At 53.7% G+C, this 10,180-nt stretch overlaps 3 protein-coding genes across 3 annotated transcripts; 1 reads left to right on the forward strand and 2 right to left on the reverse strand.

The window, feature by feature from the left end:
- Window position 1: 1 nt before the first annotated feature.
- K437DRAFT_223205 (ribosomal protein S5 domain 2-like protein) lies at window positions 2–1,066 on the reverse strand (the record flags this gene model as incomplete). Its single annotated transcript, XM_013388312.1, has 3 exons — window positions 2–529; window positions 598–826; window positions 897–1,066. The coding sequence occupies 3 exons, from the start codon at window positions 1,064–1,066 to the stop codon at window positions 2–4; spliced, it is 927 nt and encodes a 308-aa protein (XP_013243766.1).
- A 345-nt stretch (window positions 1,067–1,411) lies between these two features.
- K437DRAFT_294137 (uncharacterized protein) lies at window positions 1,412–4,838 on the forward strand. The gene is made up of 7 exons (XM_013388313.1): window positions 1,412–1,590; window positions 1,707–1,799; window positions 1,890–2,144; window positions 2,232–2,370; window positions 2,453–3,528; window positions 3,604–4,089; window positions 4,160–4,838. Exons 1-7 carry the CDS (start codon window positions 1,585–1,587, stop codon window positions 4,748–4,750), a joined length of 2,646 nt encoding a protein of 881 aa, XP_013243767.1. The 5' UTR covers window positions 1,412–1,584; the 3' UTR covers window positions 4,751–4,838.
- On the reverse strand, window positions 4,807–8,665 carry K437DRAFT_100740 (uncharacterized protein). Its single transcript, XM_013388314.1, has 2 exons — window positions 6,278–8,665; window positions 4,807–6,211 (listed from the first exon to the last, which is right to left on the reverse strand). The coding sequence occupies exons 1-2, from the start codon at window positions 8,554–8,556 to the stop codon at window positions 4,864–4,866; spliced, it is 3,627 nt and encodes a 1,208-aa protein (XP_013243768.1). The 5' UTR covers window positions 8,557–8,665; the 3' UTR covers window positions 4,807–4,863.
- Window positions 8,666–10,180: the final 1,515 nt, after the last annotated feature.

Here is a 10,180-nt window from a genome sequence, read left to right on the forward strand (position 1 = left end):
TCTAGAATGCGCCAAGGGCGAGCGATCGCGTCTTGAGGTCGTCTTTGAGGGCTATCTCTACTTGCTCGTGGAGCTTTTCGACACGCACGGCCGCGCGGCTCAAGAGCGCAAGGACCATGTCCGCATCGATGGGCGCGCCTCCTCCCTTTTCAAGAACGCACACTTCTCGATGCGCATTGAGGATGGCGATGAAGACCCCTTCTGCCAGCCTGTCTTCCAATAGGCTCGGATCGGGCACAGCAACGACGCGCCCTTCGCCCATTGCCGCCGATCCTTTCGTCGCGCCTGACGTTGCGGCTTTGGCACTGCGCAAGCGGAATAGCGCGTATTCCAGAGAGAACGGAAGATGATGCATTGCAAGCGGGATGGGGACTCGCTCGGAGGGTGAGTGAATCGTCACGTCCGATCCGATAACAGTGAAATCGGGACGACGGTAGTGTCGTAGGGCGACAATACCGGCAAGGACAGCGGCGGAGATGAGAGAGCCTGCTCCATTGAGAAAGTGTATCGCAAGATTTATCGCGAAAACCTAGCCGTATAGACCATAACTACAGTCAGACATTGACTATGATTGAAGACAAACGGTGCTCATCTCACCTGTTTTCCAGCCACGAGACACAAAGCTTCCTTGTCTACTACGTCGCTTCGTCGAAGTGTTTTGTCCAATACCCGTTCGAATCTTGCTTCCTCCTCCAATGAGGAGCGTGTATTTGGATCGTATTGAGCGCCCGCCATTGCGCCAAGCTCGCATTGAATGTTCAGAAAGCCTTCGTACGGCCTGCCGTCACGTGGTGTCACAACTGATGATGAGACGGCCGCGAGAACCCTGTCGACAGCGAAGGACAGCTGCGTCAGCACAGCACTCAATTATGCGCATTAAGGATTCCCCAGCTTACTTTGTCTCCCCTAGTGTCACCTCCACGTTGCCCCAACTGGAGCCAAATCGGAAGCTGGGCTGCCGAAAATCGTCGATTGCTCGGCCATCCTCGCGGATGCCTGACGCGAGCGCCGCGTACACGAAATCTACCTCAGCAAGGGAGACATCTGGGATCGTTCCGACTGGCATCTTGCACAATCGGACTCGGTCTCACGGCCAGCAGTACCCTTTGGTCCAATCTCGCGTCACAATCGATACTTCAATCGAAAGCTGCCATCAACATCAAGCGAACAAATGGGCATTGAAACGAGATCCTCATTTCATGGAATGAAGGCAACTCTGTCGATGAACGCAACGAAAATATTTTAACTCGAGGCCGAATGGTTTCCGAGTTAGGGTTGTAACCTTGTTAGGGTTGCGATGCTATGCGACGATCACAGCCACCAACACGAGAGCAGGAGCTACTCCACCCTCAACGGCAGGAGTATGTAAGACAATGACCACCACCTTGTTCAGAAGCTGAACTTCAGGCTCAGAACACCTCGCGTGCTCATGGGGCAAGGTGTCTCCAGCACACATCTGAGGCGGAGAGAAAGGCACCATGCGATATCTCAGCATCGGAGCTATCTCTCGTGCCGGTTTTATGTGAATTGAGGGCTGGATGTTATCGCATCGGGCCATCGGAAGGGAGGCCGGGACAACCCAAGATGAAGGTACGTGTCTCGTACCGGGGCTCGTGCGACCTATGGGGACATCGATGCGTGGTTGCTTCCACCCCATGTGTAAGATGAGAACCAAACTGAACTGTACCATTCGCCCTTTCCCACAGTATTTACTTCAAGCAATTCAGGCTCAGCGGGCAAGAATTGCCTTGTCCGACAACGAACTTCGCCAGCTCATCACAGATGTCCAACGGGGCAGAGTAAGTAGCTGTACTGACACAGGTTAAACACGACATGTTTTCAACCTCGTATAGCCTGACATGCCACATTATTCGATTTATGTGCTACAGGATAGTCGGGAAGAATTTCTCGAATCGATCGAGCGCGTATTGTCCGAGCTTCGCGGCTATACGGAGCACAGCGCCGCATTCCTCGCCAAAGTATCCAAGCGAGATGCGCCCGATTATTACGATGTCATCAAACACCCGATGGACTTGGGGACGATGCAAAAGAAGATCAAAGTCGGAGGCTATAAGAACAAGAGGCAATTCGCTCACGATCTTGATCTCATCTGGGACAACTGTCTCGTTTATAATAGCGATCCGGTGGGCGCACGAGCGAGGAGCTTGCACGTCGTTCACACCTAATGTGCTGACCGAAATTTCTTTTCGTTCTACTATCCACCCTTTCAGAGCCATCCACTACGGCGCAATGTTCACTTCATGCGCAAGAAAGCCAACCACTTGCTCAATTATGTGCACGACAAAAATGACGTCAATGATGCCCTACGAGAGTGGGAGGTCGTGCAACGTTCCTGGGTTGGGACTGATAGTAAGTGTCCTCAACCTTAATTTTCACTTTGCAATACTCTGACCGTCCGTCGTCTTGTCTTTATGTCCCCTCACCGACGTAGATGCGCCAGCAGGCGCAAACAACGCAGGTGTCCTCGTGCCCAACGAGGCCACGCTTGACATTCGTTCCTCGGTTCCAAGCGCGGACATACCCTTCGAGCAACGTCCAGCGTTGCTGCGAGATCCGTACGGGATGGCATCATTCACTGCTCTTGACAAGTCTCTCGCTGCTTTTGAGCGAGAGACATTAGGCACATGGCCGGACGAGCGACCACATCACGGGTGTGGAGATGCATGGAACATGTTCCAGGAGCAACAGGCAGTAGCAGGGCCTTCCAGGCTACCGATACCTGACCCGCGACCCCTTTCTAGTCCCCTGAATGGGCCTCTCGAGGAAGAGTCAATACGGACGACGCTCAAAGCATTGCGCATGCAAGGTCCCTTCCACATGGCCTTGACAACGGCCACAGTCGAGCAGCCAGAGGGAGATCAGGACGGGGGATTCACACCCAATGATCAGGATTCCGGTCCGCCTGAACCGAGCTCGAGCTCATCGGGCTCTTCAAGCCCTGGTCTGACACCCGCAAAACTCAACGGGAAGCCTCATGGGATGGGGAAAAGAACGAGTCATGCTGGCTCAGCTGCAAAGAGCACAGCGAGCATCAAAGGAAAGGAGAAAGAGACCTTTGACAGCACTGTGATTATACCCTCGCCATTCGACACAATCGATCAGCAGAGCAGTCTCGCTCGCTCCGGGCGCAAGGCCAACATAGGACCGGGAACACGTGTCAGTGGCGTGAGCGCCGATGCAAGCCGGGTCGATCCCCAAGGCTTGGTAGGATCATGGTGGGACAGCATCGTGTCTAATGATCTGATCGCAAACGGTGTTCCGGCCTTGCCGCGCTCAACGATCCTCACGCCTGCCGAGCACCAGGCACGCGTGGACCAGCTGCGAAGGCGTCAGAATGTCCTGAAGCGGAAATTGGCTCCACCATCGGGACAGGGAGAGGAAGAATTGGCGGTCAATGATCCGCGTCGACTGAAGAGGATTAGAAACAGGGTTCCGGAAAGCATCAAGAGCTTACAAAAGCTTAGAAGGACGCATATGAAGCTTGGTTTACTGGCGCATGCAAACGCTGTGAGTCCTTTCGCTAAGTTCAATATACATGCACAGGTATCAGAAGTTAATTGAAAGGACAATCTTACACGATAGAATAATGAAGACGTGCCAGAGTGGTTGCTGGCAGATTCTGCTTCAGAGGAGGAAAGCGACGAAGAAGACGACCTCGAGTCGAGAGCGCCACTGCGCCAAGATGCCGCTGCTGATGTATTCAGTAACTCAGGGGCGAATCCTTGCGTACGCATCAGTCCGCATGCCGCGAGGGAGCGTCTCTTACATGTGACACGCTTGCTCATGGCGCATCACGGCTTACAAGGCAGCACCAAGGCGCCGATGGAAGCGCTCGCGAGCATGGGCATGAACGCCATCTCCAACCTAGGTAGGGCCCTACGCAACTACAGCGATCGTTACGCGCATAAAATGTCGTCGGAGGACATGGTCAAGCATGTGCTTCGAGAGGTGACGAACACAGATGTACCCGGGCTGGAAGGGCACATACGACATAGTGTGGAACGCCACTGTGGGCGCGTGCTCGATTTGCTCAGGAAGGTCAAAGTCGCTTACGATGCCCAGTTGCAGGTGAGCCATGCCAGGGCTGTTTAAGATGTTTCTTTGCGCTTGCTGACCTTTGCCTCCCTATCGCTTCCAGCAAACCACCGAGCGAAATGCTGTGCAACACGAGGCGATGTTCGATGACGGTGCCGAAGCTCTCATGGCGGGCAATTTTGCGGACGAGATAGGCGATGACTTTTTTGGCTTCAAAGAGCTTGGCTTGGACCAGGAATTCGGCATTGGCGGGTTGTCCGTACCTGCAAGGCTCTTCCACGGGCGAGGACGCGCGGGAGGTGCGAATAGCGGACCGGCAGGTCTCGGCATCAATGGTACTGGAACAGGAAAGAATGCAGCGGATCTTCTTCCCTATGTCCCACCGGAGCCCTTCGTCTTACTTGACAGCCAGGGAGTCTCTGCGCAGATCGGGTTGCTACAGCCCTTCTTCCGAGAACGCCTGCGTGAGCACAAGCGCATCAAGAGCCGCGCGAAGGAAGAAGTTACACAGGCGGAGATGGATCATCTGCTAGATGACGAGGAGATGATCGTGGGGCCTGAGAGCAGGCTCAAGAATCTGAAGGTGCCGCCGACGGGCAAGTTGCCAAAGCGTCGCATGTGGGTGCCCAGGAGTCGTGGCGTCGCCAGCGGGCTAAGCTTGGCTAAGACGGCTGCAGGGCAGACAAAAGGATAGATAGAGGATTTTCAATACGTTTACAAGGTGCTGAACGCAAGTATCAACCTGTACTGTCTTATGACTGGGTGCGATGAGACGATGTTGCAATGCCGGAGCTTGAAGCTACCAAGTCAGGCAGAGAGTGTCTTGATGCTAGCTGTTCTAAGTACCGGTCCGCCCAGGCCTCGTACGACGGCTAAGCTGTCGGTATCTACAGGATTACGTCCCTTCCTCTTGTGCAGAGGCGCGGTCCACGTCGCATCGCGCAGCAGTATTTGCGCATAAGCTAACAGCGAAATGCTGCCTACGCCGTATCCTCGTCCTTGCGTTAGAGAGACTCCTCCGCTAGTTACAGCCCCGACTTGGCGGTTCTGATCCATTTGGCCTATTTCCAAGGCAAGCAACTCGTCCTGATGGTCGGAGAGTCCTTCGCTTGCAGCTGCGTGGAGCGTATTGCGCCAAGCGACGTCCCTCTCTGGCTTGTCGACGAAAATGCTGCTCATCTCTTCGAATTTACCACGGCGGCAGGCGGTCACTCTGACAGGCACCATAGCAGTCGACAAACGCGAAAGATCGTTGATGGTTATACGGCTCCCTGGTAGGCTGAGAACTGCGCGGACGCGAGCCGACAAGTCCTCCGCCGAGATCGTAGGCTCTTCGAGCAGAGCGCGCGCAAGACTTGTCAAAGCCTGGGTGCTCGCGCCAGCATTGATGTGGAGCAGCCAAGGCTGCGTCCTCTCGTTGATGACAATGTCGCTCAAAATCGGATGAAGCTTTGCCTCATGTTGCGCTAGCTGAAATGCATTCCGCATGCATTTCGTCCACATTTGCTTCCCTCCAAAAGGAAAGTGGACACCTAGCTTGTCAAACTCGATGCGCTTGCCTTTCGGTCGCTTTTTCCATTCTCGCTTCCGAACTTGTGCCTCTTGCTTCCAATACGAATCAAATGCAGCAGTACCGAGATAGTCATGTGGAAATGCTAAGCGACCGCCCTCGACGGCTTGCTGGCGGACTTGCGCTTGGCCCGCCACGCGGGTGCCAGGGTGCACAAGCGAATGCCAAAAGATCGACCCCCATCGGCATGGGACGAGCAAAGTGAACCCGTGAAGCGATTGCCGCTGGAGCTGATGATCGTGCGTAGTCGCAGCGTTGGACGTATGCTGGATGATGACCACCGGAACAATATCATCCATCGAAGTTGGCTCTAATCGCGAGCCTGGAATCAGTTGCTTGGACCTTCGGTGATCGATATCGCCTTTTGAGAAGACGGGTGCTGCAGGCTTACGCCGCCAAAACGAACCAACGGCAAGGTCCTGCACGTTCAGTTCAGGGATATCCGTTTGGTTTGAGCCGGGTCCCCGCTTCTTATTATGGGCATGCTTGTGCTTCCCCTTAAATGGCGCTCCGAAGTCATCTTTACTCTTAGAACAGTTGGTCACCGCAGCTACAGCATCGTTGCGAGGGAGCGAGGGAGGAAAGCTGCCAGCCGAAGATATTCAGCCAAGACTGTGCAGGATACGATCACTGGAGGCGGCATTTTCTCACCTGAGTCTTGGATCATGCACATCAAGCGACAGTACAAGTCCTGGCGGTACTTGACTCGGCGCCAAACCATGTGTGATCATTTTGAAAGCCTTTCGCTTTGCTGGCGGGGTGGTGTTAACTGGTCGCAGAACGCCACCTAACAGTCGTCCGCTGTCAGGGCCAACAAGCTCGAACGTGTTGAATCCTTCGAGGTCTACACTTGATTTGGCGTCAAGAGTCTCCGCCATCTTTACATGTAGTTCGCCTTCAAGAGATCTGGCAACTTGGGTCTCGTCCTTTGTCAGCGTCGAAGTGGTAAGAAGACCCGCCTCCTTCTGCCATGCTGAGTAGTCACAATAGAATCGCTTCAGCCGCTGGCGCACCTTCTCCGCCCGAGTGAGCCTGTTGTTCCTCCATAGTGAGGACGAACGCAGGCGAAGCTGTGCCATCAGTTTGTCTTGCTGAGTCTTGCTAATCGGGGCGCGCTCTCGCGGCTGCGTCAGCCGATGCAAAGCATCCCTTGCCATGGCAGCCAAAGAGAGCTTCTTTCGAAGCATTCTTCTGTTGGATCTGCGCCCTGAGGGTACGACAGCGTCGGAGGAAGGCGCGCTGCGCAACCGATGTACTCCCACTTCGAGTCGGAAGTCGCCTTCGGTCGCTTTTTGATTTTCAGCAGAAGAGCTGCCAGTGCCAGGAGCATCCATATCCATAGCTTGGCTATCATGATTGACGTACCTTGCAAGGCTAGAACGTCGATGCCGTGTCTTGCGCTTTTGCAACTCATTTTCTTCTTGAGCAGCTTGCAACAGAGCGTGATGCAGCACAGTGGCTGCGCTCGGATGACAGCGAATGAGGGCTTCGCGGCGGGTCGAACTAGAGTGCGGGTCTCGCGACTCGGTTTCTGGCAACCAAAAAAGCCTCAAAGGCGCAATGAGCCTTGCGTGCGAGAGAAGGGAGCCCTCGCCGGCTGAAAGCGCCTCATCTCCAAGAATGTCGACAGGGTCATCATCCTTAAAGCCACTTGGCCCCGCTCCTTTCCCAGTGTCTGCGACGTCAAGCTTTCCTTGAAGGACTGGATCATTTTCCGAGTCCATCTCCTTCCCCTTGCTGCCTCCATACCTCGATCGAATGACCCTGCCGCCGGGTTTGCCAAGAAGCACCGTGCTGCATTCTGTGCTCCCGTCCCAGTACCTGGCCGAAGAATTGTCTTCCCAACCTGCAGCAACGCCGCCCCTCTTGATCACGCGAGCCAGTACGGTCTGAGAGAAAGCTAGTGCATCAAGCACGGTGGTACCTTCCTCATCCTCTGCATTCCCTTTGCCCTTTCCCCTTCCTGCGCGTGATGGATGCAACGGAACTGCGGTGCATGCGATTTTGAACCAGCTGTCGTAGCTTGCATCATGTATGATGATCTTTTCTTGCGCGCTCCTCCAGCTGGCACGATGGGCCTTCATGTGCGGCTTCTCTGCGACAATAAAGCCGGTCTGCGGCTGGGACGGTACGAGGTGCAGATCTTTGCCGACCGACGTCGGCGGATGGGACTTGCGAGTCTTCTTCATTCCTAAAGTACCTGTCTCCAGTGACGAAGAAGGCAGATAATTGAGCCGATATCGCTTGATAACCTTGTCGTCTGGGCTGCGCGTCATGTGAAAGCGTTTTGCATGCCACATGTGCGTCTCGAGCCATCGCGCACCCTGCCTCTTGCTCCGCTCTCTCAATCGCTGCTTTCGCAAATCTGCCAGCTTGACAGTCCGGTTAACGTCGCGCTTCCGCACTTGCGACCGAGTCTTGGCGAGCGTTTTGCTTGCTTGCAACTCTCTGGCCCCTTTGCTGCGAAGCCTCGCTGGCAGGCGCAACAAATTGTGCGAAGCGGCTCGACGGCGCATGTGTCGCGGAAGGAGCTGCCAGGCGCGAGTCGTCTGTGACGAGCGGGCGGAGGCCATAGCATTGAGCATGGCGCGTACCTGGAAGGCCCGCGAGGATAAAGCAGCTTCAACACTCAACTGAGGCGGAAGATTGCGACGGCCCATACCGCCTAAGTAAGAAATCTCGGCAGCGAGAGACGGCTGAACATTCGCTGCCTGGACCGGGCCCCGCGAGCTTGCGTCTCGAGGCTGGCCAGCACCATATTTGGGGATCGGTGCTGCAAAGGTGGATGGCTGCTCTGCAGCAATGACACGCGCATCGCGCCTTTGTTGCATCCTCTGTATCTTGCGTGATGGACTCCTGGCCACCTGACCAGATCCATTGGCGGCGGAGGCATTGCCGTCGAGAGGCCCTCGTTTGCGTTTGTTTACCATAGTGGTTATCGTCAGGCCAGCGCTTCAAAAAACAAACACTTTCATCCCCGTTCGCTTCGCCCGAAAGATGTGCATATCCTATGCATGGCCGTCAGACACATCCTTGACGACAATCAAGGATTACTATCTGGAGCGATCAACCACGCGCTCGTAAGCCGGTAGCTTTCATGCTTTCTAAGGGAAGTGCCAGATCAAAATACGGAACCCGGGACTCGGAACTCGACGCTACAATGAACAGTTGCAGTTTGAACTACTTATAACCAGTTGCTGCTTGCGCTGTACGTGCCAAATCTTGATTATAGTGCGGAGATGTTGCCATAGATTGAAAAATGCAAGTATAAGCTGTCCGTAACATCGTTCTCATGGCGTTCATCCTCATGGACGAGAACTACACGCACAAAAAGACGAACAGGAGAACCAGCTTGAACGTGCGCAACTAGGCCCCTGCTTGAGGTTGCTGACCAGATTTTCATCGCGGAAGACATCCGCCAGCCAGAGCTGGAGGGTCGTGAAATACTGAGCGAAGTGTCAGAGGCAACCCAACTGCCCAACGTCTTTAACCCGAAGGATTGCGGATGAAAGAATGGAAAGAGATACAAAGGTAGATATAGCCACCTATAGGCCTTGGGCGTTGAGTGCTTGGGGACTGAGCTGCGTTTACTGCAGCTCGGTATCGCCAGAGCAATTCCTCGATCATCTGACACATTGGACATGCAGGCGATACTTATAAATGTGCAGCATTCGACCTTCTGTTGTGGATGGGTTACATCATGGGCTTTCAGATCCTCACTTCCCAAAGCACTTCACTGTATTCTATAACTACATGGCCTCACAACGCTCAGCATTCTTCCAGGCGCAGCCTATTTTCTACCCCCAAGGACTAACGAACCGCTTTTTGGCTTCGATTACAGACAATAAGGCTGTCGTGTAAATTAGAGTGTACATACAAATGGCCTTGCGCAACACACGTTAAGCCCACTTCCCAATTTTGCAGATTCAGATTCCAGAACCAATGCAAAGCTCGGCGAACGCCAGAAAGATTAATAAGATATGTACACGACGTACAGGCTTAGGGAAGTGAGCTCGGCTGAAGGCACACAGTTACCTTGCAAAAATGTGACATTTTGTAGCATCTCCTGCCTATTACCCGAGGACTATGATCCCTCTGTCCATCTGAAATGTGAGTTTCGACTAATTCACACACATTCGGCATTGTGATGCAAGTGAATCGGACGGGACGTTGCCTTGTCAAATGGCAATTGTGCATATGAATGGTGAACGGTTCACATTCATAAGGGACAAAGTGGCTGAGCGAGAATAAGTGATTATACATATATTGTTACTTGATGATCTGAAAGTGTGTGAGCCAGACCTGGCAATGTCGAAGGTGTTAATGTGTGTGCGCTTCACACATTTGCACAAGGTACTCTACTTTGTACAGTTTCAGACTATGGATCTGGAGATGCTTTTAGAGCATGAGTGGTCGTAATCAACTCTGCCACACTCTGCTTGCTTCATTCGTATATCACGGATTTTATTTAAATCTACGATGAATGGGTTACGTATTACTGCGCCGTATGGTCCATACCATGATCGTGTGGATTACCCAGACCAGTCGCCGAGC

This window comes from Tilletiaria anomala, assembly GCF_000711695.1.
Source record: "Tilletiaria anomala UBC 951 chromosome Unknown K437scaffold_31, whole genome shotgun sequence".
Lineage (NCBI taxonomy): Eukaryota > Fungi > Basidiomycota > Exobasidiomycetes > Georgefischeriales > Tilletiariaceae > Tilletiaria > Tilletiaria anomala.

What these genes read in the sequence shown, in the direction of transcription:
- K437DRAFT_294137 (XM_013388313.1), top strand. An exon ending in CAGATGTCCAACGGGGCAGA is followed by an intron (nt 1,800 to 1,889) that starts GTAAGTAGCTGT and finishes TATGTGCTACAG; the next exon opens with GATAGTCGGGAAGAATTTCT. An exon ending in TTCCTGGGTTGGGACTGATA is followed by an intron (nt 2,371 to 2,452) that starts GTAAGTGTCCTC and finishes TCACCGACGTAG; the next exon opens with ATGCGCCAGCAGGCGCAAAC.
- K437DRAFT_100740 (XM_013388314.1), bottom strand. Translation starts at nt 8,556, where the DNA reads ATGGTAAACAAACGCAAACGAGGGCCTCTCGACGGCAATGCCTCCGCC. An exon ending in GTGCATGATCCAAGACTCAG is followed by an intron (nt 6,212 to 6,277) that starts GTGAGAAAATGC and finishes TTCGGCTGGCAG; the next exon opens with CTTTCCTCCCTCGCTCCCTC.